The 25863-nt window shown below is 26.4% G+C and overlaps 9 protein-coding genes across 9 annotated transcripts; 4 read left to right on the top strand and 5 right to left on the bottom strand.

The window, feature by feature from the left end:
• Positions 1 to 4627: 4627 nt before the first annotated feature.
• OCT59_004291 (uncharacterized protein) lies at positions 4628 to 5404 on the top strand (the record flags this gene model as incomplete). The annotated part of the gene is made up of 3 exons (XM_066148185.1): positions 4628 to 4680; positions 4748 to 5213; positions 5288 to 5404. 3 exons carry the CDS (start codon positions 4628 to 4630, stop codon positions 5402 to 5404), a joined length of 636 nt encoding a protein of 211 aa, XP_065996807.1.
• A 384-nt stretch (positions 5405 to 5788) lies between these two features.
• Positions 5789 to 6573, bottom strand: OCT59_004290 (uncharacterized protein; the record flags this gene model as incomplete). The annotated part of the gene is made up of 2 exons (XM_066148183.1): positions 5789 to 6207; positions 6276 to 6573. The coding sequence occupies 2 exons, from the start codon at positions 6571 to 6573 to the stop codon at positions 5789 to 5791; spliced, it is 717 nt and encodes a 238-aa protein (XP_065996806.1).
• A 2388-nt stretch (positions 6574 to 8961) lies between these two features.
• OCT59_004289 (uncharacterized protein) lies at positions 8962 to 11229 on the bottom strand (the record flags this gene model as incomplete). The annotated part of the gene is made up of 7 exons (XM_066148182.1): positions 8962 to 9712; positions 9779 to 9786; positions 9859 to 10249; positions 10313 to 10535; positions 10608 to 10643; positions 10754 to 11130; positions 11216 to 11229. The coding sequence occupies 7 exons, from the start codon at positions 11227 to 11229 to the stop codon at positions 9190 to 9192; spliced, it is 1572 nt and encodes a 523-aa protein (XP_065996805.1). The 3' UTR covers positions 8962 to 9189.
• A 984-nt stretch (positions 11230 to 12213) lies between these two features.
• OCT59_004288 (uncharacterized protein) lies at positions 12214 to 12985 on the bottom strand (the record flags this gene model as incomplete). Its single annotated transcript, XM_066148181.1, has 2 exons — positions 12214 to 12842; positions 12934 to 12985. 2 exons carry the CDS (start codon positions 12983 to 12985, stop codon positions 12214 to 12216), a joined length of 681 nt encoding a protein of 226 aa, XP_065996804.1.
• A 1236-nt stretch (positions 12986 to 14221) lies between these two features.
• Positions 14222 to 17012, top strand: OCT59_004287 (uncharacterized protein; the record flags this gene model as incomplete). Its single annotated transcript, XM_066148180.1, has 7 exons — positions 14222 to 14425; positions 14512 to 14685; positions 14846 to 14870; positions 14943 to 15058; positions 15133 to 15658; positions 15738 to 15874; positions 15949 to 17012. 7 exons carry the CDS (start codon positions 14222 to 14224, stop codon positions 16165 to 16167), a joined length of 1401 nt encoding a protein of 466 aa, XP_065996803.1. The 3' UTR covers positions 16168 to 17012.
• A 114-nt stretch (positions 17013 to 17126) lies between these two features.
• OCT59_004286 (40S ribosomal protein uS14) lies at positions 17127 to 17778 on the top strand. The gene is made up of 3 exons (XM_025315886.2): positions 17127 to 17285; positions 17355 to 17454; positions 17557 to 17778. The coding sequence occupies exons 1-3, from the start codon at positions 17224 to 17226 to the stop codon at positions 17563 to 17565; spliced, it is 171 nt and encodes a 56-aa protein (XP_025181951.1). The 5' UTR covers positions 17127 to 17223; the 3' UTR covers positions 17566 to 17778.
• Positions 17779 to 17815: 37 nt separating this feature from the next.
• OCT59_004285 (uncharacterized protein) lies at positions 17816 to 19092 on the bottom strand (the record flags this gene model as incomplete). Its single annotated transcript, XM_025315885.2, has 6 exons — positions 17816 to 17888; positions 17984 to 18077; positions 18146 to 18391; positions 18463 to 18522; positions 18842 to 18892; positions 18978 to 19092. The coding sequence occupies 6 exons, from the start codon at positions 19090 to 19092 to the stop codon at positions 17816 to 17818; spliced, it is 639 nt and encodes a 212-aa protein (XP_025181950.2).
• A 660-nt stretch (positions 19093 to 19752) lies between these two features.
• OCT59_004284 (uncharacterized protein) lies at positions 19753 to 21384 on the top strand (the record flags this gene model as incomplete). The annotated part of the gene is made up of 7 exons (XM_025315884.2): positions 19753 to 19928; positions 20030 to 20082; positions 20174 to 20277; positions 20339 to 20507; positions 20583 to 20662; positions 20732 to 20956; positions 21035 to 21384. The coding sequence occupies 7 exons, from the start codon at positions 19753 to 19755 to the stop codon at positions 21134 to 21136; spliced, it is 909 nt and encodes a 302-aa protein (XP_025181949.1). The 3' UTR covers positions 21137 to 21384.
• A 3363-nt stretch (positions 21385 to 24747) lies between these two features.
• OCT59_004283 (uncharacterized protein) lies at positions 24748 to 25852 on the bottom strand. Its single transcript, XM_066148179.1, has 4 exons — positions 25710 to 25852; positions 25548 to 25639; positions 25256 to 25484; positions 24748 to 25144 (listed from the first exon to the last, which is right to left on the bottom strand). Exons 2-3 carry the CDS (start codon positions 25620 to 25622, stop codon positions 25377 to 25379), a joined length of 183 nt encoding a protein of 60 aa, XP_065996802.1. The 5' UTR covers positions 25623 to 25639; positions 25710 to 25852; the 3' UTR covers positions 24748 to 25144; positions 25256 to 25376.
• Between the last annotated feature and the right edge of the window lie 11 nt (positions 25853 to 25863).

Raw genomic sequence — 25863 nt, 5'->3', positions numbered from 1 at the left:
TAGGTTTGGATTTTTGTGAATGAGCGATACTACTGGAAATAAAGATGGTAAGTTTCGCAACGCTTAATTCTTACTTTTTTTTAAATAGAAACGTCTAACATTCTTTTGTTACTTTTTTAGGTTTCGGCTTCGAATTTAGGCGTTAGATATGGTAAGTTTCGAATTTGCAACTTCGAAACTTAATTTTTTTTAACAAAACGTAACTAACGTTTTGTGTTCTTTTTTTTGTAGGTTTTTCCAGTATCCAGTATTTTGGAAATTAAGTTTCGAAGTTGTAACTTCGAAACATTTTCTAATTTTTTTTCTTAGAAACGTTTTTTAACGTTTCTTTTTTTGTAGATTTCGGTTTCAGAATATCGAACATGCCGAAATGGTAAGTTTCGCAACAAAACGTTGCGAAACATAATTTAATTTAATTTATTTTATTTGTTAATAGAAACGTTTTCTAACGTTTCTTTTCTTTTCTTGTAGGGTTCTTGAGGACAGGGCCGATGATTTTTTGCGGCGCTAAAAGGTAAATTTTGTGTGTGATAAAAAATTTTTTTGTGATTTGCGGTGATACCAAATTTTTATAAATTATGTGTAATTTTGTGGCGCATTTTAATAAAATATGTGAATTTATGTGTGAAAAAAAATTTATTTCATTTATTTCTTTATCTATTTGTAATTGATCAATTAAAATACAACATATTAAGTTGTTTTAATGACTCTTCAGATAAACTTTGACGATTAGAATCTAAAAGTGTATTATATAAAGAAAAACTATGTTCCACTGCACAGCTTGAAATTGGTAACCAAATATAGTCTAATGCAATGCTAGAAAGAATTGGCAAACGAACTGATAAACTTTTCCAATAATCACCTAAATTAGTTTCATCCAAATTTTCATTAAATTCCAACCCACAATATACTGCCCATTCACATAATAGACTGTTAGAAGGATTATCAAGTTCCATAATTGCTGAATAATAACGAATATCCTTTCTTTGAATATTTCCTAAATGAATATATTGTGGGTTAAAAACCTGACATGCATTAAAAAGTGAACGTGCAGGATGATTAGGAATGTGAGCTGAAAATTTGTCATGTGCTACTTGAAAAGCTTGACGAAATATTGGGTAAAAATCATCAGGGTTAAATAAATGTTGTTGAATTATGTTTTCAATTTCAGAACCAAAATAAGGTGCAGTAATATTTGATTCAATAAATGCTGTAAGTTGCTGTAATCGGCCTTCAACAAAAGGAAAAACTGGTTTGTTTTGTTGTTGAAAAAAATCCAAATCCCGTACAAACTCTTTGGCAAAAATTGAAATAAAGTAAATATAAATTGTAATGATGCCAGTATCTCGTAAATTTTGTAATGTTGTGTAAATAGTTTTTACTGTTTCATTTCGTGATTCTTCTTCATATTCGCGTCTAAAAAAATCAGCCCAATACTGGATGTGATTTTTTGCATAAAAAACCATTCGAAACCAACTATTCCACCACGTTTGATTTGGAAGTGAAATTTTGCGAGGAGAATTAATGCCATTCATTTTAAGATGAGTTATATAACGGTTCCTTTGTGCAGGTGATTTGACAAATGATTCCTTGATTTTAGCTAAAAAAGTCTTTAATGGTAAAAATTGTGAGAAATCTCTCCAGGTTTCTCTAATTACATTAAAAATATTCATTATAAAGTTCGCTAATATGTAACTCACTTTTAATTAAAAAAATTATGCAATTCCTTACCCAATGAGATTTAAAATATGTGCTGGGCATGGCACATGAATTAATTGAGCATAACTGGCTTTAAAACTTCGCGATAACATTTTTTCATATACGCGGCTGAATCAGATAAAAATAAACGTGGAATATTAAGAGATATATTGTAAGAATGTAAAATGGGTAGAAGTGTTTGTCCAATAGTTGTGTTGTTAACCCGTTGTAAAAAATTAACAGAAACCAGTTTTGTATCTTATCGATAAGCAAAAAGTGTATTAACAACACTACGTGCACAAATTATCATCACTAAGCTCATCCATTATAATACAAACAGGTTTTGAATTAAAAATTGAAAGGAGAGTTTTTGTATGATTTTCAAAAACAGAAGGCAAATACAATTGACGTAATGTTGGAGCTTGAGGAATTGCTCCTCCTTCTTTAAGATATTTTTTAAAAAAAGGGAGGAAATAATTAATTTTTTCTAGTGGAATATTTGCATTTGCAAATGCTTGAATTAAACTTTCTACAACTTCTCTTTTGGATTCAGCTGCAAGTAAAGTTGTTTCTAAACTTTGCTGATTTTTTTTGTTTTTATTAGCTTCATAGATTTTTTTTTGCGCTAAGTGCTTTTTTCCTAAACAATGAGAATCTACTGTTGACTTATGTCTCCATTCCACAGAAAGGTCGCAATAATTACAAAACAAAAGACTATTTTCAACACGAAAAACATCTGGATGTTTTTAATTCTTGTATAAATTGTTACAGCATTAGCTTTATTAGTTTTAGCGCGTTTTCTAAATGACATTTTTAAAGTGAAAAAGAGATTTTGATTATTGAAAAATATTTTTTTGTGATTTTATATATAACCCCTGAGAATTTTGTGATATTATGCGGTGATCAGGAGTAATAAATGTGTTTATCACATAATTTTGTGAGTTATGTGAATTTCTGTGAAATGCCAAATATCATCGGCCCTGCTTGAGGATTTGCTGGATCGGGTACCATTGGAATGTGGAAATGGTAAGTTTCATTACGAAACTTATCGTTTTTTTTATGGTTTCAAAGGGGAACTAAGATTTGTTACGAATCTTTAACGAATTTTAGATTTTTTTTAATATTATAGAACGGTTTACTAACCGTTCTAATTCTTTTTTTTTATAGGTTTCGGATAGTTTCCAAAGAACGAAAAGAACTAAGATTCGTAAATATTATATTATGAATCTTAGATTTTTTTTTAATTTATGGAACGGGTTACTAACTGTTCTTGTTTTTTTTATAGTTTTGGGTGGGTTTCTGAAGAACAGGAAAGAACAAAAGGTTCATAAGTATTACGGATCTTAGTTTTTTGTTTTTTTTTAATCTTATGGGATGGTATACTAACCGTTCTTATTATTTTTATAGGTTTCAGGTAGTTTTCGAAGAATATCTTTGTTTACAATTTCGAAATATTACTTTCTTTTATTTCTTTTAAATATGTATATTTATATTTTTTAAATAAAATTAATAAGTCTAAATAAATTAAATAAATGATAAATTAATTAATTAAATATAAAATGCTAAATTAAATAGGAATCGATAAATAAAAAAATTGATAAATTTCGTCAAAAAATAAAAAATTGATTGTTTGCTGTTTTTTTTAGAAACTGTCAACGATTTTTTTGGTAATGATCAGAATTTAGACCAACTTTTATCTCTGTCCACGGTAAAAGTGCAGCCACCCTAAAAGTCGAATAATGCCAGGGTTTTTTAATAAAAAATTTTTCATTTATATTAAACTTTATAGTGAAAAACCCTAATTTGAAGTGTTTATTTGCTCAATTGTTAGTAAAATTTCGCAGAAATATTTAATTTTCATGGTGGTAAAAAATTTGACTTTTTAACCAGGACAGATACAACAAAACTGACGCCAGAACTTGATTCTTTGACATAAAAATAGCTTATGGGCCAAAAATCAGGACGATTGGATCAGCAGTTGTTAAGAAATCCACATCTGAAAATCATCAAAAATCGGTAAAAATGATGATTTACATATGAAATTCGTAAAAATTCATGGGTTTTAGAGGTGGATTTCTCAACAACTGCTGATCCAATCGTCCTGATTTTTGGCCCATAAGCTATTTTTATGTCAAAGAATCAAGTTCTGGCGTCAGTTTTGTTGTATCTGTCCTGGTTAAAAAGTCAAATTTTTTACCACCATGAAAATTAAATATTTCTGCGAAATTTTACTAACAATTGAGCAAATAAACACTTCAAATTAGGGTTTTTCACTATAAAGTTTAATATAAATGAAAAATTTTTTATTAAAAAACCCTGGCATTATTGATTTTAAGTGGTCGTACTTTTTACCAGGAGCGTACGTTCAATCAATTTGAAATTTGGATGAAATGGAATATTCTGACTAGTAAAAGTTTAACGAATAGTTCTATTTCTGATGTTTTAATGAATTTTTGCCAATTTGTGATTGCCAAGTGGCAGGCGAACTGTGCAAATCGCCTATTATCATTTTAACGATTTTTTTGGTAATGATCGGCCAAATTTAGACCAACTTTCGTCCAACATTCGTCAATTTAAAATTTGGACGAAATGGAATATTCTGACCAGTGGTCCTGACTCAAGTCCTGGACTCAAGTACTTTTTGAATCAAAAAAATTTTTGATTCATTTTACTCGAATTGACTTATCCTAACTTGATTTCAAGCTCTAATTCTTTATCATTTTTATCAATTTGCAGAGGGATTAACAGAATGATGAAATGCAATGCATAATTGCTGGTGAAAATTCGGAAGAATGTTTTCTCCTGCGAAATTTACAAGTGATATAAAAACCCATCTTTAGCCTTAGCCAGCAAGCTGACTACGAGAGTGATAAGTGGGCAGGTATGGAGAACCAAGAAAGCTTAGTTAATACAGAAGCGACCACTCTTGATGAAATCAATATTAGCTCAATTGGCAACACACAAAGTAGAAAGAAAAGAGCAGTATTTCAGAATCTGAGAGACCCTCTTTTGTTAATCTTAAAAACCTTGAATATAATATTCTTAAAAGTCTTGATGACGAAACTGTTGGAGATATTGATTTCCCAGAACTAGATTCATGCTCTGAATGTGACAATGATATTTTAATGTCTCCTCTTAAGGCTTTCTCATACCTCATATGCGGGCATATTTTTTACAGACTCTGTATTGAAAAAAAACTTTTTCTTGGCATTTCAAGTGCATGTCCAGCCTTCGGCTGTGGAAAGAATGTGGATATCTTAGATCAAGCTGATGTTCTTAGTATCATTTCCAATTTGCCAATACCTGATTCTAGAGTGACCTCTCAATCAAGTGGAATTTTACCTTTATCCAACTTAATGGAAACGTTTACCCTATCTTCACCACCTATACAAATGGAAGGGATCAAGAGTACAGCAACTCAACAAATCAAAAGTACTTTAAGATGCACTAAATGTTCTGAAGACCTTTCTTTGTTCCTTCCTCCTCTAGGTTTTCTAATCTCCCCCAACCTCAAGGTTCTCTGAAACCACTCGTATATTTAATCTGTAAGCATATTGTCTATTATAACTGTATTGACAATTCACGAAAGTTGTGTTCTATATGTCCATCAACTGATATGGAAATTAATGATTTGGAAACTCCAACAGAGCAGAGTTCAAGTACTGCACAGAAAAAATGTTCTAGCAAGTTTGCTATTTTGCCTTAATACTTATTAATAAAGATCTTTATGGTTTATTCAATCCTGAAATATTTATGTAAAGATCTTTTATTTAATTTGTAATATTTCAATTCATAATATTTTCAGTAAATAATATTTAAAAAAAAAGACATTTATTTGTATTTATTGAACAAAAAATTGAACAAAAAAAAAAATCTTAATACTATGTAAACACCAAATATAAATTATGTACATAATAAGAAATCGAAATAAGTAAATATATTAAACATAAAAATTAAGAAAAAATTCTCATCGATTGAATTCTCATCGATTGATTTTAGCCTCGTGTCCGATTTCAGTTAATAATTGGAGATTTTATTATAATGGTCGTGAGCATCATTGCGCATCATTGTCTGATTTTAGAAGCCGTTATCAATGATCGGTCCCATTATCATTGTTTGATTTACAAAACAATTGCTTTAATTGATCATTGAGCATTTTTTTCATTTGAACCGTATGTTCTTTAAAATGGCTTTTCACTTCCATTGATTGTTTACTCCAAATATAACTAGCAATCTTTGAGTGTTCCTGCATATTGAGGTTATATCCTAATGATCTTAAATGTTCATTAAGTTGTTTTCTAAAAATAATAAAGGCATTACCTCCATTCCTTGTAGTCATATCCTTAATTTTTTTACTGCTCATCTCTCCATAATCATCTTCTGATGAACGTTTACGATTTATATAGTTCTCTACTCGATTATTATGTAATTTTTTTATTTCTTCTGAAAGACTTTTGTAGTGATCTTTTACATTTTCTGGTTCACTATTCCTGCTAAGGGAGAAAGTTGCTGCATAGAAATACGTTCTCCTAATGTTTCCAGATGTTTATTGAGATTTTTTCGGTATACCATAAAACCATTCCCCTTGTTCATTTTACTCATATCTTTGATTTTTTTAAATTTTTCATTTTCATTGACATATTCCTCCACGTTTATGATTGGCGGAAAATTTGGTCTTAAGAACTCAAGAATTAAATGGTCAAAGTAATCATTATACAAGGCTTGCGAGTACGAGGGATCATTATAAAGTTTATTGTCATCATAAGGCACATTATTGTATGTCAAATAATATAAAAAAAAATTATTTTCTAAAGGGTTTTCAAATTGAGTCTCTTCCAAAATGTAGTTTTCGAATATATCAATTTTATTTTCCATCTTTACTATCTTTGCCAATAGGGCGAAGGGATCAAAGAAAAAAATGATAGCTATTGAAAAAGCAATCTCTTTAATCTCTTTTAAAGTGTACATTATATATTAATTCTGACACGTGATTTTACATTTTTACGCCATTTTCTTTTTGTAATTTACTTTTTCGTCAATGATTTTTGTTTCATTTTTCATTCTTTTTTTTCATGATTTTTATTTCCCTTATGTAGACTTTACAAAAAAAATTCGAATTTATATTCATTGGTTATCCATATTTATCATATTTATTCAAAAAAAAAAGAAACATATTAACCTTTTAAAAACATTTTACATGGATTTCGCGTTTTGTAAATAATCAATTTAGTTAATGATTCCCTATTTTTTTTTGTTATTTAGAGTAAACATAACATGAGAACTTATATAACGGTAAAAAATAAAAGCAGAGAAATCTCGTACAACATTAAAACTTTGGCTGAAAAGCCCTGAAACGCTTATTTTCATGTATGATCTTGTAGTTATTTATGTATATATGTGATTTTTAACTTTTTGTTATTTTTCTAAAAAAAAAAAAATTTTTTTTTTAAAAAAAACAGAAAACGTTTTTCGAAACTCTCAGACCATTGCTCAGAAGATTATATATAAATATTACGTATATTATGAATAGAAACACAAAACTCATTCGGATTTCGGACTAAAGTATCCGTCTTGCATGTAAACAATTGATATGTTTAGAAAAGTAGAGAAACTTAAGACTTTATCATATTCACATGTTTTTATTTACTTATTTACTTTTTTTTTGTGCGAATTATAAAGAAAAATATATTCACGTTGAAGTAACCGATCACTTTTTAATTCGGGTTTTTTGTATTGCAATGATCACTTAGATAACGTACAGTATGTTTAAAAATTTTGCTTCTTAGTTTATTGTTTGTTGAACGGCATAAGGTTTAGAAGCATTACATGCATTTAGATTCCAAGTTCTTTAATCAAAACGCTACGCAAATTCCAGAGAGGTCAGGTTGTCAACAAGAAATATAAAGCCAATACGATATTAATTAAGATCACGTGAAAGAAGACCCGGAAAATTCTGGTAAGGTCTATTAATAGCTCTAAGCAAGGGTTTTTATTTAATATTTTTTTTTTTCAAAATAAATATAATATTTCAAATTAAAGTATTAAAAAAAGAAATATAAAATATTCAATATTAAAAAAAAATGTAAGATTAGATTTCAAATATTTTTATATAACTTTTAATTGAAACTTTACTAATAAAAAGAAACAAATTAAGATAAATTTAAAAAATAGTTTCTTGTGATTATTTTACCAACCAGTAGTTCAATTTAGGCAATTTTTTTTTAAAAAAAATAAAAAAAATTGTAGATTTTAATGGATTTTACAAAATAAAAAAAAGTTTATTAAAATTGAATTACTAGATGGAAAAAATAATTTATATTAATTCAATTATAAATTCTATATTTAATATTTAGAATTCTATAAATATGTAAAATTAAGCAATTGAAAACTCTTAATATTTCAAAACCATTCAAATTAATTATCTTATATAGCATAAAAAATTTTCTTAAAATTAAATAACTGAAAACTTTTTAAAATATCTTAAAAAATATCAAAAATATTGGTTGCTGTAAGTAACGATTATTATATATTGAATTACAACCCTTAGCGGTTGTAATATTATAAACGTAAACTGTAAATTGGCTGTAAATACTACACTATTGTAGTTACTGTAGTTACTTAAAAGATGGTAATTCTGATTTACAACCATTATATTTACTTCTTACAACTATTTACGGTAAATTAATAATTTTATATAGTATAAATTTTCTTAAAATTAAGTATTTATTATAATATTATAAAATTGTTTATATTGGTTAAACATCTTAATATTTTATATATATAAGAATTTAATTGAAAATTATATATTTTATTATTTGATTATATACAGTAGATTTATATTAATTATTTAATACAAATATACAATTCATAATATTATAATATACTTCTCTTATTTCATTATATTATTTAATTGTAATATGTAACACAAAAAAATATTTTCTACATTTTCTATATTCACAATATTTAATATGAAGCTAATCAAATTAATTATTATAATTAAATGACACGATCTATGATATAGCTAAAAGTATTGGCGGAGTTGAATGTTACATATCTAGCGCTCATTCGTATATTTTCAAACTTTCGGTCGTGGAAGAAATGAACGACATTCACACTCTCAAATTTTCCATCATTGGGTGGCCAATGGGGGTTGCTTTGTTGCATTATCTTCGCACGTAAAGTTTACTATCCATATGTCATTTGCTGATAGCATTTCCGCATAATTTAATATCCTTTCAAAGTGTTCGTTAAGTTCATTTTTTGTCGCAGATGCTAAAAGCTCGAGAACAGCTGTTTGATCTTCAGACATAATGGTTATATCACTATAATAATGTTTTCCTTTTTCGTCATTATCAACGTGATCTATTAAATGGTGCTGTCCAGTGACTACGAAGTTACATTCATTGACGATCCAATTCACCAGGATTCTATATAGTTCTGTATCGTAAACACTCTCTCGAGGAACTTTTGTATGAAGATAACCATCCACTTCTACAAGCATGATCGTTTGAAAGCATTATGAATGATCGTTTTGTCAAAACAGCGGACGGCTTCTATTAAGGTATCAATAATTTTCAGAGAGCCTTCATGAGTTTGGGGAACTGGAGCAGTTGGGCGAGAATTGTACAATTCAGAAATAACATCTCGCCGAATCAATCTATCAATTAACATAGACGACATTTTGTAACTAAACTTGTTCTCGTTATCCCTCACGAACACCCCCATGGTAGTTAAGAAATCTGCTAATCTTCTTTCTTCAGTGGCTTCAATTTGTACAAAATCGAAAAATCCTAAAAATACAGATCGGAGAAGGTCCAAAGCTTCCTTAGCCTTAGGCTTAGAGAGATCGCTAACCATCTTGTTAAATGTGATATACCTAATCATAATATCTGTCACTCGTGAAGTGGCAAGAAAGTTTGACCAGAGTGTGAAGTCAAGACGTCTACTTTCGTCAAGTTTCTTTTCTAAGTTATTTTGGATAGCCCTGCCACAAAGGCAGACGAGGCCAGCATGCCTGTTCAAATAACAGAAAACAAATTTTAGTATTGATTTCATATTACTTCCGGCCAGCTTCACATACCCGTTCGTCTGTTCATAATATCCTTAATGAACAATGGTCAATTTGTTGTCGTCCTCATATTCTTTATATAATGACTCCACTTGTGCCAGAGTGAAATTTGGGTTCCTAAATGGCTTAATAACGTTGAATGGAGGAACATTTATTTTGTCTGATTTCAGAAATAAAATGCTTAGGGGACCGATGGCTACAAAAGACAATATTGCATAGTCTCTTTTTGAATTTTTAATGTTACGGATCGTTCCAAGGAATGAGGATTTAATGTCATCATTTGCTTCAAGTAATACATCATACTCGTCAATGAAGAAAACAACATCAGATTCCCAATTACTTTTCCGAAACTTAAACATGAAATCATCGGAAGATTTGACTTCATTATATTTAAAATAGTTTGGAGCATTAATGGCAAGTTTAGTGCCCAATGACGACCAGAATATATCCGTGGTACTAATATTTACTCCTTCCAAAGTTACACTGTTTCGAAAAAAAAATGTAAGCAACTGTTATACTAAATACAATTTACTAAACAGAACTTACTAAATGCAAACATAGCCTTCGCTTTTCAACTTAAAAATAGCTTGATCCACTCGTGTAGACTTCCCGGAAGCCCGTGTACCATATAAAGCTACGAATTCTCCTTTCTGAATCATGTCACGAAGTGGTCCACTCGTTTCCGTTGTATCAACAAAGTATACTGAATCACGCAATTCATTAGCAATGGTACTATTAATCGCCCAACTTCTTCTCTTTCTACTTGTTGCTGTAGAAAAACATTTGTAAGAATGATATAATGAAATATATAGCTACGTATAGAAACAAGAACATTTCTTACTTTCTACTTCCGTGTTCCTCCTTTTCCTCCCGAGATCTAATGGTTGTAATAACAGTCAGAAGCATATTCGATATTATTAATAAATGACGAAATATGTTCGACTGCAAATTTCTTGTTCGAGAGGTAAAACATTGGGAGACACTTACCAGTGGCTGTGGGGACTATGAAGACATGAAGGTACCCCTTTTTAGGATTTTTGTCTTCGTTATTGTTAAAATATTTATCGAGGTTCGACGTAGTAACCATCTTCTCGCTCCTTTCATGACTTTCAATATCTTCTGCAGAAAGGTTATCAGCTTCATAAGTCGTGAGTTCGACTTTCCAAAGATTCATTTTGGTTATTTTATCTTCTATAACTTCTTTTGTGCGAGAAATTTGATCTTTTAAGTTTGCAACGGTCATATCAGTAAATTTGATCTTGGTATTTTCTTCGCTGAGGAAAAAATCGCCAATAGGCACATTGATAATATAATCAGAAGTTTGTCCTGAAATCAAACAATTAAGTGAGAATACCATTTCGTTTCTGTAAAAGCGATAAGTTTTTTAGAAAGGTTTCAAGAAAATTTGAGAAAGTTTGTGAGAAGCCTAAATATATATACTTTATATACCTTACTGAATACATCGTGATATAGACTCTTGCATAAACTTTTTGTGGCTTGTAGTGACGTAATACAGCAAATAAATTACAATTATTCAATTATTAATTAAATTATTAAATTATTAAAAAAAAAGAATAAAATTCGTTGTCACGTTACCAAAAATTTTTTGGTAATGTTCTTGGAGTATTTCTTTCAGTTTGAATTTCATTAAAATTTCCTTATATTTTCATATTTAAGCACTTGAAAAAAAATGGTTAAAAGGTACTATCAAATTTTGAAAAAGACTTTTCTACATCACATAATATCAAAATTAAGCATAGCAAAAAAAGGTAATTTATCAGTACATGAAAAATGATTAATGAAGGTTTTATCATTACCCATTAGATTTGCGAGGCAATTCTCACGGTATTTATTAAAAAAGATGAATTAATATTACGTAATTTTTAGGTCGTACGATTGACCGTATTTGACTAATCTGGAATCTGCTTAAATTAATAAAGCGCAGTAACGCTGAGCCTAAAAGAAACCGTTTGAAAGAAGTGCTGGCGAAGCACTTCGAATCAAGATATGAACGAAATACATTTTTTAGGTTGTGGCTTTACAGAACAATACTTTTTTTTTTTATTAAGTAAAATTGAGTTGATTTAGATTAATGCAGTAATGCTATTTATTATATTATATTAATATATAGAAAATAAAATGGAATTATTTACTTTTGATTACTATAATTAGTATTGTACAGTAACATAACACCAGCGCATCAGCCTGCTAATGTGGTTTTTTTTTTCAGATATAAATAACCCCAACTGATAACAACCGGTATACATTAAAAGATTTGTTCGATCATAACCCACATTCCCACCGAAATTAAAACAATATTTTAACATTATCATTTTCTTCAAGAAAACCGATAATGAACAATAGAATTAAAAAAAAAGAAACTGTAGTTATTTAAGAATACTGTAAACAATACGGGATCCGCGCACAAGATTGACTAATTACATGCATCATATGTAAGAATAAAGCGCTGGTAATTGGGATGGTTTCATTTTTGGATTCATTCTTACTGTATTTGCACGTAATGATGATTCTCGAATTGGTTTATTTATTAACGTCAGTTTTTGAGTTAGCATTTTTCCAGTTGAATTGTTATTTGAAGTTTGATTTTGAATCAATCTGGTTGAGTTGGTATGCGATATTGTTGGAACTTGAATTTTTCTGATTGATCTAGTATGTGGTAATTCGTTTTGGTTATGAATTGTTATGATTGAATTGAACTCATCTGGCGGTTGATTTATTCGATTTATTGATTTGGTGGTGTTTGTAATTGGTAATTGAATTGCGACAGTTGATTGTTCATCTTCATGATCAAGTACATAATTTGTCGAAGTTGATGATCTAGCACTTTGAATATTTTGAGTAGTATCTTGAATATTTTCATTTAAATTATAAAAGACATAATCTACATCGATCCAATTTTTAGTTAACTTTGATGCTAGAGCACAAGAGAATAATACAAACATATCAAATGTTAATAAGCATATGACTAATATTGGACCGAATAGAGATTGAAGTGACTGGCCCGGAAGTTCTTCCTGATGGATAATTTCACGCTTTTCAAGTGTATATGTTAATCCTATTTAAAAATAAAAATATTTAATATTATAAAAGTGAAGAGAAGAGGAATAATTGAAAGGATAATAATGAATATTTATTTATGTTTTTACCATGTGTTGTAAAGAATGTTAAGATTAAAATTAATTGAATTCGCAATGACATTTTTTATTATTATTTTGTATTAAAAGAGAAAATCAAGATATATTTTGAACTTTGGAGATAAGTAAAAAAAAATAAAAATGATCTATTTTTATACAAACTCTCCATACGATTATTATCTTGAATATGATTTGTTCAATAAAAATTCAATAAAATTCTTAAAAAATGATAACAATGTTTTTTTTTTATTCTTATTATTTAAATGTATATTTATTTTATTTATTGATTGTATATACTTTAGGAAAATAATAATTATTTTTAATTATTTTCTTAAAGAAAAAATTAATTAGTACGAAAAAATACAAAAATATCCTTTAATATTATTGATTTTGTGTGATCTACAATGACATGGATATACATTTCCAAAAATATTAGCAATTGTCAATTTCAACTGTTTCACATTAAAAAGAATAGATTTTCTTTCAATTTACAAACAATTATGGAAATAAATTTCAATTTTTTTACAAACCGTAAATAAAATTAAGGAAATGATTAATAATTTACTGTTGAGGAATTCAATTTGAAAATTATTAAAATTGTGGACTCATTGGTAAGGAAAATTTTATTTCATAAATTATTTGGAATCAATAAACTCCAGCTAAATGAGTCTTTACATTTAATCAAGGAGACTGTGTAGGAGTGAGAATCATAAAAAGAAAAAAGACCAACACTTACAATAATCAGATCTCCATTTGAGTACTTGAAAAGAATCTTTATTCTTTAATCTTGGAGTTTATTAAAGGATTCTTTAACTTATGGGATGACAAATAGTAAACGTGAGGTTGATCATTCTTATATAATATGAAGTTTTTATTAAAAGAGAAATTACTTGTCAAAAAAATTCGTATAATATTTAAATAATATTTAAAGTTCGGATTATAGATTACGTACAATGCGCACTTATTTCCATTTTTGTTCATTTTGATTTCTTTCTATTAATGAATGATGAAACATTCTATTTAATTTTATTGTATAGTTGTATAGAAAAAATGAAATTTACATTGAATATCATTTTGGATTTTTAATTATTAAATAATTTTCATAATTTCCGTAGTTAATTCTATTGATTTTTTTGGATAATTCTTTTTTTTTTGATCATTATTACCCAATTTGGTGATTACACTTTTCACATGATAATTAAGATTTAAAAAAAATTTCGTTTTTTAATACTTTTTTTGATAAAAGAATTAAAATTCCCCCGAAATTTAATTACATTTTAAGAGTATCAATTCAATTATTATGTTAAAATGCAATACTTTGATTCCAATAAATTTTTCAAAAGAGATTAATGATTATTTTTTAAATTATTATACAATAAATCAATGGGAAGAGATTTGTTCCTCATTATCTATACCGCCATGTATGACTTATATTCGTATATTATCACAAAATGAAAATGATAGAGATAATATTTCAATTATATTACAAGAAATTATAAATGAGGTAAATAATGTAAAATTTAATAATTTGATATAATAAAAATATCCTTTATTTACTTCCAATTCTTCTTATTTTCTTTATATTTTTAGCAATGTAAAAGTAAAGAATGGGATGATATTAAAATTATAAAACATGAAATTTTACCAGATGTATTATATATACCAATTTATGGTCCTTTTAATGATATTATACCATGTAATAAAGAAATTATAGTGGATAAATCTACTGGAACTTCAATTCTTCGTGGTGCTGATATATTTGCGGTAATGATATTTAAATAATTAAAAATAATATATGAAATAAAGAAAACATTTTATACATTTTATATATATATATTTAATTCCATTTGTATATACAAATTTATTTTTTTTCTCTTTCATCTTTCCCTTATCCTAAATTACCCTAAATTACCAAAATATATAGCCAGGTGTATTGGCTGCTCGTCCAGGTAAATCTTAATTAATTGTTATTTTCTTTTTTTTTTTTATAAGAGATCTTATTTAAATTTAATTCCGTTCAGTTGAAGTAGGAGAAAATGTTGCTGTTATGGTAGATATTGATGGAAATTGTCGTAGAGGTTATTTAAAAAATTACACTGGAAAGAAATTGTTCGTCGGTAATGGAAAAATGCTTATGGTAAAATTAATTATATAAATTAATAAATTATAAACAAATTTCAACTTACTTAAAAAACTTTCTTTTGTATATAGAGTAGACATGAAATATTTTCATCAAATCCATCAGAATTATCAGGAATAGGTGTATTAATGACTCAACCATTATATAGAACTCCATCGATATCAACTTCATTATCATCACATCTTTCATCTCTTATATTTCTTCAAAATAAACCAAGTATTTTAGTTGGTCACTTATTAAATCCTCAACCAGGAGATAATATTATAGATATGTGTGCTTCACCTGGTGGTAAAACAACTCATATCGCTTCTCTTTTACTACGAAATTCTTCATGTAATTCAGATAAATCTAGTGATGGGATTATAATTGCAACCGATAGATCTAAACAAAAAGTTGATAAAATTAATCAAAATGCTGTTAGATGTGGTGTAAAACGATTGGTAAAATCTTTTGTGTTAGATGCTACAAAATCTATATTATCAGACAATGAGGTAATTAATTTTAATCTTAAAGATTTGAAGTGTGGTGATCAAATTAAAGGATTTCCAAAGGAATTTTTTGATCGTATATTATTAGATCCTCCCTGTAGTAATCTTGGTAAGATCGAACTTAAACTTTTTTTTTGATAAAAATAATGAATAAATAACTTATTGTTTTTTTTTTAAAAAAAAAAAAGGTCAACGCCCAAATTTTTCAATTAATGTAAAATTATCAGATATAACCATTACTATACCGGATTATCAAAAGAAACTATTCACTTCTGCCTATAAATTATTAAAACCTAATGGAGTTCTAGTATATTCAACTTGTACAGTTAAGTATTTAAAAACCTTAACTAATATAATAAAAAAAAAAAGATTATTAACGAGTGATGTTTTTACATTTAGTTTAATCCAGCAGAAAATGAACAAGTTATTTCTTGGGCTTTAAAAAATTTTCCTGGTTTATCTCTCATCGAACCTGAAATAAAACTTGGTGATCCAGGTCTTGTAGGTACCGGATTAAATGAAACTCAAAGATTTATGGTTCAAAGGTTTGATCCTGGTATTAATAGCGGTTATGATACTATTGGTTTCTTTATTGCAAAATTAAAAAAAATACATTAACGTTACAAATAAACTGCTATATACATTTATTAATTCTAACGACTCTAACGATAATAATTTTTTTTTAAAAAAAAAATTCTTATATTTGAAGGTTAAAACATTAAAGTAGTACAGGAGTAAATAAAAATAATACATGATTTATGAATAATACATATCATTTATTTAACTTGATAAAATTTTTGGGCTATGGCAACCACTTCTCATCGTTGCCACTTGCCAAAAAATTGAGTAAAGCTATAATATATATAGGGAGAGAAAGATAAAATCAATAAAAAGAACAATGAGCAACACAAAAAGCAACAACACAGCAAAATAAAAAACGCAAAGCACTAAGCCGATAAACAGCAGTGCAAAGTATGGTTTTTTTTTAAGAAAAAGGGGGAAAAAGGGCAGCTTGTCACAGATAGTTACGTGCACATCTATCACATGCGGGGCCCCCTTACTTCGCCAGGAACTAAACACAACGCTTAGCCCATAACTACTAAAGACCCTCTCTGTGGACAAGACCACCTGAGATAAAATAATATTGCTGTGTTGCTGGATGGTATGGCGTGTTGACTCATAGATAGGTGTATAAGCTTGCTATTTCCATAACCGTTACTGGTACAAACGAGGCCTCAAGAATGCTGGTCTTCATTTCCTTCTTTTCTTGAAAATAAAACAATACATATACCTGTCCCAGCAGATGGCCAAGGATAGACCGACTAACTTACCACTAGTCGGTAAACCCACAGAGCACACCCTACCGTGACAAGCGGTTTCTTTATTATATAAGAAAGTGGGGAAAAACCTATATTGATAAGAACGATAAGGACGATAAGGACGAGGAGAAAAAAAAAAGTGATGATTTTGGAAACTTACTAGAAAGCAAATAAATCGTTGATCGTAAGTCATTTGTGACCAATAAAATAATAGTCACATGAATATCACGAGATAATCATCTTTTTTTCTTACCAGTGATTTTGATGAAGTGAGATCCTCCTCTGACACATCGAAAGCGATTCGATATCAAATTAATAAACGTATATATAAAAGTACGGCATACAATCGTAAAAGATGGCTCACGATCAAGTTTGGTTCTCTCGTCCTCGTCGTTATGGAAAGGGCTCTCGCGAATGGTAAAGTTTTTTAGGAGTTTTTTTTTTGTTTTACAATTGATACTCATTTTTTACTTGATACGATAAAAGTCGGGTGTGCGCTCATCGCGCTGGCTTGATCCGTAAATACAATCTAAATGTTTGCCGTCAATGCTTTCGTGAATACTCCAAGGATATTGGTTTTATCAAGGTAAATATTTAATATTACGTGTATTATTTGACAAATTTTATTCTGATCATTAATTAATATTTTTTATTCATTCAACAAATTCCTTCAAATTCCTACTAAAAGTACCGATAAACCAATCTAGAGATATAAAATTTTCTTTTTTATTTTTCATCATTTAATAACTTCAAAGAAATCAAATTATGCTTTGTGCTATCTTAAAAAGTATACTATTAAGCGCTTCTATTAATATTTGTATTTGCTTACTTTGTTTAATTAATTATCTAAAATTTAATTAAATATTTAGTAATATTGAAAATCCAAAATTTTTATGCTTTTGATTATGTGAAAAAGAAATAGTTTGGCCTTTTTATAATCTTTATAATTAATTTGGTAAGCTTATTACCATGCTTTTACGTGTGTTTCTGTATTTTAGAGAATTGGTAAAGTGCCTTGGACTAAAAAAAAAAGAAAAGATTTTAAAAAATTTAAAATCTCTCACAGTCATAATAGAAGATTAAGAAGGAATTTCTTAATAATCCAAAATACATACTGTGCGTTTGAACATGTTGGTCCCCGCGTACAAAATCCTGTCAAGTAAAGATCACATAAAACACGACGTGTATGCTTATATTTGCAAGTTGATCCTTTACAATACAAAAGTAATTTAACGCAAATTAATAAATTAATGAAAAATATTATTATTATTAATTACCGTATTTACAAAATCCACGTTTATAAGATCGACATTCTTTTCGAGATTTATTACTGTTAATACTCTGACTATGAGAAAATACACAAACTTCTCTGTTACATGATCCAAATTTCTTCAAAGTAGGACATAATGGCATATGATCGAATTCGTAAGAGTGCAAATAAGGACAATTAATACGAAAACATGATCCAATTAACCAATGTTTACACACGATATCATTAGCGCTTCGTCGTTTTTTTATTGCATCTAATAATAATGATATTTTTTTAAAAAAGTTGAAGGGATAAGATATATTTTTTGTATTTAGTAATACAAACCATGTGATTGTTCAACTTTTTTCTGAGGTATGATCTTATCATGAATAAATTGTTCAAAATCTAGCTTGAAATTGTAAAGATTAGGCCTGAAAATGTCAATCTTTGACATGATTAAAAGAAAAGATGGTAAAGATTTTTAAAAATTAAGTATGTTTGGGAAAAATACTACAAGAAATCTTTTGAAATAATATATAAGCACGAAAAAAAAAAAATATGCACACATAATTAAGAAATTACTATATCAACACGCTAATGTGCTTAATGTGCTGACAGTTTCTGAGGCGTATGAAAATAGAAAAGAGGAAGTAATAAATACATCATATTACATTAAATTCAAATATTATGAAATAATTCAATTAATTGTAAAATGTAAACATACAATAAAATATAGTATCAATATAGATGGATAAGTAAATCAGAACACGTCTTTCTATGTAACCCGTAAAATATGTTAATAAAATTTGTCCACTTATCCGTTTTTTAATGGATCGAAAAACAGTTTAGCAAATTTATACTTGTATTAATCCAAGAAGAAAGTCTCCCGGCCGTTGTCGTTTTAACATCACCTCCAAGACTCTTTTCAAAACGTGATAAACTCTCGCAACATGTGACAAATACGTCTCCCGCCATTTTTCATATATCGTATAACCATTTTTGAAACAAGAACTTCGTCTCTAAAATCTCTATAATTTGATGCCGCTCAATTATGATTTGGAATTGTTCATTTATTTAAAACTTTTAAAACTTAAAAACTGGGTTATTAAATTTTCTACTTATATAACTTATATAGCAAAAATGAAATATATAAACGTAATCTTTACAATTAATAACTAATTTAAAATTCTGAATTACTTTTTCCAAATCCAACTATTATTTTAACAAGTTTTATCTTTTTGGTTTTGGCTACCTTGCTAAAAACCCTTAAATAAAATGTGTGCTAAAAAGTAGGTACTGATCTAAGTTTCTTATTACCATAAATGCTAAATTCCAATTTTTCTAAATTTGACTTTATTCCTTTAGACAATTAGAATGAACAATAATGAAAAAGTTGTAAAATATATTAAATAAAAAGTTGTCAACCAAATTACTTTTTTTAGTATAATTATTTAAGTGGCCAATTTAATTAATGTACAAGAAACGAGAGAAACTCTGCTCTAATTCAATGATCTTTGAAAATATAATTTATATACTGTACTTTGGGCATTAAAAATAATTAATTTGTACAACCGTAATTTTGGTGAAATTACGTTTTTCACTAATGTAGCAATCCGACAACATACAAATTTTTCTATGGCGACCAGAAGCCGAACACTCCTGTTTTTAAAATATCGTAATACTTTCGCAAGAAACCATTCTCGACCTTTAGCTACATCGAGTGGTTATGATGCATATAATACATCAGAACAAGCTGGTTTAATAGAAAGTTCAGATCATGTCATAGAACTTACTGTTTTACCGCCAAAATGGTGACTACAATTTTCTTTGATCTATTAGATCTATGGCCATAAAACTTTAGATCATTGAACAAATTATATTTCCTAAACTATTGTATCATCACTCATTATAGGATAGATATAGTTGACGAGGTGGACGATGATATTGACCAAATAAAAAATCTTCGTAAGTCTTTAAGTTAGCCTTTTAATGTCAAATCTATATTTAATAAAGTTTTTCTCTAATTTTTAATTAATATTTTAATTTAATTTTATAGTTCCAACGCTAGAATCCCTTCATAAGAAACATATTCTTCCGGGATTTGATGATCGAACCAAAGAAGAAAAAGAAATTGAACGATTAACAGACGAAATAACACATGTAATTAATATTCTTTTTTTTGATTATAATTATAATCGACATTATTAATTTTTTTTTTTAGTTATTTCAACAATGCCAATCGAAAATTAAACGAATTGCAAATGAGAGTTTATCATCAATAGCACCAAATCAAGAGCGAGCAATGAGCAAAAACATTCAAACTTCATTAGCTTCAAAATTACAAGAATTATCATCAAGTTTTCGAAAACAGCAAGCATCTTATTTGAAGAGTAATTTTCATAATATTGTTTTGGGAATTGATTTTTTAAATAGAGAAGAAACTAATTAAAGCTATTAATCTATAGAACTTAAAGGAAGAGAGTCTAAGGGTTCGAAATTTTTTTTAATAGAAAGTAATGATTCGAATGAGGATGATTTGGAATTGGTATGGGAACCCTTAATTTAATGGGAACGTTAAGTCGAATAAGTGATTAATTTAATTTATATAATATAGGGATTTACGTCAAGTCAACTTGCACGTGTGGAATCTTCGGAAGCAGTGATTTCGCAGCGAGAACGAGAAATAATTGAAATCGCAAAATCTATACATACGATAGCGGAAATTTTTAGAGAGCTTCAATCGCTTGTTATTGATCAAGGAACATTATTAGATCGAATTGATTATAATGTTGAACAAATGAGTGTTAATGTTAAATCCGCTGTCAGAGAGTTAGATAAGGTAAGAAGATTCTTTTAATAAAAAAAACTATGGATAAATCTAACCCTAACCTTTCATTTTTCTTTTATTGTTTTTTAGGGTGCACAATACCAAAAGAAAACTAGAAATCGAAAAATAATCCTACTTTTACTGTTACTAATTTTTGGACTTATTATTATTCTTATATTTAAACCTCGTTAAAATGGTTGACATAATTAATATTTTTATTCTTATTTATTTATTTTCATTCAGATTTCCAACAGTCATCTAAACCTAATTTTTTATGTTTCTAAATATTTTACTAATTGGTAAAAGCTTTAATATTGTAATATATAATTTACAAAAGTAAGAAGATTGTAAAAATCTTTTTTTTTTAAAAAAAAATTTTAATATTGTCTGCTATAATTAGATAATTAGAATAATAAAAAAAAGTTTTCAAAACTTTATTCAAAATATAAAATTCACAAATATATAAAATTTTTATCAAATCATATTGTTGATATCCGAATATTATGGTCTTGCTATTATTTACTCTTGGAAAATTCTTGGTCTAATAGTTTCATTTTACTATTATAAAGTGTAGGGATGTTAAAAAAACTATAAAGATTTTCTTAAATTTGTTTATTATTAAATATATATATATATTACTATATTACTTTTTTGTAATTATGAATTATATCTTTCCAAAGTTAAGTTATTGTTATATTCTAAATTTACCTGTTAATACAAAAGGAATAATATTAATAATATATTAACTATTATTTAATAATATGAATAAAATATTAACAGATTTTTAAAATTAGTATTCCAATACTTCTTTTAATTTAATAAAAAAGATTTTTATTAAGAATTTATCAATAAAAAGATTTTAGATATCTAAATTAATTAAATAATTTAAATACCATATTCCTCTGAAAATAAGTAACATATTTTTATTAAAACATTGCTTATTTTTGAATAGTTTAACTTTTTAAAATGTATACCTAAAAGTTTAAATTTTATATTAATTTTTTTTTTAAAAAAAAATTATTCTTAAACAGAACATCCTTTAAAATAGACTCTACATAGCTATATATACCTTATTAATTAATCAAATTTTCCTATACAAGTAAAATACATATAAAATAATTCATTTTAAACTATTAGATATAACAATTCTTGCAATTATTAAAGAATTTACAATAGAATAATTAGTAAAAAAAATTTATAAACAATTAGTAATTATTTTTATATAAATTATATTATTTTAATTAATATTTTTAATTAAAAATAATTAAAATGTTACTTCTCTAACCTAGAATTCCAACTGACAGTATACACATAGTTATTCTGTTATAAATAAACAGGTGGTTTGGTACTTAATTAATTAGATTAATTGTTTAATTTTTATATAAATGTATAATAAATTATATGTTTTTCTTATCTAATAAAATATCTAAATATGCAGCCAAAAAAAAAAACAATTAATTAAAATAATTAATTATAGATTATTTAATTAAAAATTATTAAATTTTGAATAGATTATTTAATTAAAATTGCTAAATTTTATATAATTTTATATACCATATATTGCAAATCACAGTACCTTAAGTATCTTGCAAATTTCAGAAGTTTAACTCTGTATCCCTCCTATTATATGAATTTTTACTATTAATAGAGAATGTTTAAATTTATAAAATAATTAAAATATTATTATATATCATACTTAAAATATTTGCTGGATTATTGTGACTTTTTTTTGAGATATATTATATATAGCCTATGATATACAGTAGTTAATTAATTTTTTTTATAATTATATACTTAGAATAGTTTATATTAAATAATTACAATTATAATAAAAAATCTAAAATTTTATTGGTGATGGTAGGGCACAGGAGCAATCTATAGGATGGGGAACTGGTTCAGAGTTTTAATAGATTAGTTATACATTTAGCAGACATTCCTGTACTTTCATATAACTAATAAACTCATGAATTACACTACTTTGCAAAAAAAAAAAAAAAAAATCTAAAATTTAAATAAAATTTAATTTTATAATTAGATTTTAATTTAAAAAAAAATAGGATCCTATCTACTTCTAAGATAGATCATCTTTAAACTTAAAGTAAAGTTTATATATAAAATTTATTGAAAATCAAAATCCTACTATAAAAGAAAATTTTATATTATTATTGTAATTTTTTTTCTTTTAACTAATTAACCAATAGAATTTAAGCAAATTCTAAGGTAAGGTTTTATATAAAAGTTTAAATTTTCTACAATGATATTTATTAATAATAGGCAAGATCTCTAAAAAATATTACATTAAAAAAGAATTAATTTATAAAATAAAGAAAAAGGCTTAAATTCAGTTTATATAAAATAGGATAAACTAATCAAATTTAAAATACTTGTTTTTACTGTTTTTTACTTCTTTTATAATTATACTTTTCTTAATTATATAATTTATTACATAATTTATAATTTATTTTATTATTATATTTTATTCTTTATTTAAATAAGATTTAATATTTTTCATTTAAATTATAAACTATCAAAAATATTAAAAATAATATTTGAATTTATTAATTTAGATTTAACAATTGCAATTTGATATTAATTCAAATTATAATATCAATATAATCTGAATAATTTGTTAATTTAAAATTAATTTTAGTAAAATAGTAAAAATATTGCAGTTTTAATATTATACTCAATAAAAATTTATATATCAAAAGTAACATAACATTTTGATTATTAATCATTAATTATATATAATATTGAATTAAATTTAATATGTAAATTATTTATTATATAATTTATAAAAATGTAAATTCTAACATATATTAATTAAATAGTTTTCTTATAAAATAGCATTCTATCAAAAAAAAAGGTGTTGCATTTCTTTTAACTTTTAATAAATTAAGCATTTTATAAAAATTATTAGAATATAAGTAAAGGAATTATTAAAGAATAGAAAAATGGATGCTTTTCTAAATAAGATGTATAAGAAAAAGGTTAATGATGATATTAGGCAGAAAAAGCAGAAAAAAAAACTTTAAGATGAATTAATTATCCAGGAATTATTTCCAGTAATTAATACTAGTTGTATAACAAATTTCTTTATGACTAATACTGAACTGTAATTTTTTCAGAATAGATAGTCAAAGTATTGATTTTAAAGAAATTATTTGCAGAGTCAGTAATATTCTATAAGTTGAAATTATCTTCTAAAAATATATAAGCAAAACATTCCATCCAAAAAAATTATTATAATCAAAAAGTGAAACAAGATTTAATATATATTTTTACCAAATTTTATGACTAGCAAATAAATTCTGGAAAATGCTGGGAAATTGTGGAAAATGCTAGGTTCTATACCTTATTTAGTTTAGTATTATTATAGTAAAAAATATGAAAAAGGGTTATAACTATTAGTTTTGAAAAATAATATTAGTAATTAGATAGCAAAAACACAGATTTACAATAAAATAATATGGTTTTAAGAGAGAATATTTGCATAAAATGACTTAAAAAACTCAAACTCAAAATATCTATACATTATTTAAAGGAATAGGGTTAGATAAAATTGGGATAATTTCAGAATATAATAAACCTTTATACTAATAAACTAACCAAATCTCAAAAAGTAATCAGTATGAATAATTGTTCATATGTATATGATATATCAAAAGTTTCCAATGAGTCTACTTCAAAAAAATTTGATATTAAAAGTGGAGGTAGTATTTACTGTACCCCTATGAATATAAAGTTCAATTTATAAAAATAGGATTCTTTAAAGTTTTTTCTTTAGAGAACTTTAAAGAATTCAATAATTTGCAAAATCAGATCCTTAAAATTTATTAAAAGATTTTTAAGAAATTCATAAAATTGGAGATCCTTAAAGGTTTTATAGCAATTTATAGAATCCTTGTGAATTTAAAACTCTAAGAAATTACTCAATAATTAAGTTAATATTACTATTAAGTATTAATATTTGGAAGCAATAATTATAATATTTGAGTAGTAGTATAAAAAAGTTTTTTTTCTAATATTATCAAATATAGCTAGAAGTCAAGGTCAAAAGAATATAAAATATTTGTTTATACAGTTACATAAAAAGCAAATCTAATAATTAATTAAAAGAAAAAAAAAAAGTAGTATGCATTATAAGTCAATGATTTGAATAAGAATTGTTTATATGTGATGGAGTATTGTCTAAATTATCTATAATTATGTTGAGAAATGTTGGAGAGTGATGGGTGTAAATTAATAAAACTGACATAATTTAGATTAATCAAACAACAAAATTATTCAATATGACTCACAAATTCTTACCTACCACCATCTTCTATTATAAGTTGCATTGATTGAAAAATTTGAAGGGAGACTTAGTCTCATCTTGTTATCAATTTCATAATTAAGTATATCAATTTTACTATTAATATTGGACATTTCTTTATTTATTACAGCATTTCTCTCTATCGATAAGATCGAATCTATTATCGATCCTTTCGAACCCTGAATTAATGTCTTTTCTTAAATTTGCGTTCATGATATTGATTTCCTAAAAAATCAAGATGTTATTATATGAACAGGTGGCATCATTTAAGGTAGTTACTGTACATACGTAATTTATTCGGATTGAGTAAATTACTAATGATATCATCGATACAAGAAATCCAATGATTCCACCGACTTTCATAAAAAAACTAACGAAATCTAAAGATATAATATACAGATTTATTGATATGTTGACTAGAAAAAAAACGGTACAGAAACACTTTTTTACCAGTTATTGTTTTGAACTACCATTTTAAAGTTACGAACCACTGTTGCTGTTGTAAAGTTACGATTTGTTGTTGACCTTGTTGACATTCCATTGGTAATCTTTTGACGAGAAAAAAAATGTTTGGGTGAGAAAACAATGTTTGGATGAGAAAAAT

This window comes from Rhizophagus irregularis, chromosome 12, assembly GCF_026210795.1.
Source record: "Rhizophagus irregularis chromosome 12, complete sequence".
Classification (NCBI taxonomy): domain Eukaryota; kingdom Fungi; phylum Glomeromycota; class Glomeromycetes; order Glomerales; family Glomeraceae; genus Rhizophagus; species Rhizophagus irregularis.
Note: the sequence above shows the minus strand (reverse complement) of the source record. Positions and strands in the feature narration are given on the sequence as shown.

Excerpts from the sequence above, each read along its gene's own strand:
- OCT59_004286 (XM_025315886.2), top strand. The coding sequence starts at position 17,224 with ATGGCTCACGATCAAGTTTGGTTCTCTCGTCCTCGTCGTTATGGAAAG. Across the intron at positions 17,286-17,354 it reads GGAAAGGGCTCTCGCGAATG|TCGGGTGTGCGCTCATCGCG; the intron begins GTAAAGTTTTTT and ends ATACGATAAAAG.
- OCT59_004283 (XM_066148179.1), bottom strand. The coding sequence starts at position 25,622 with ATGAAAGTCGGTGGAATCATTGGATTTCTTGTATCGATGATATCATTA. Across the intron at positions 25,485-25,547 it reads ACTCAATCCGAATAAATTAC|GAAATCAATATCATGAACGC; the intron begins GTATGTACAGTA and ends TTGATTTTTTAG.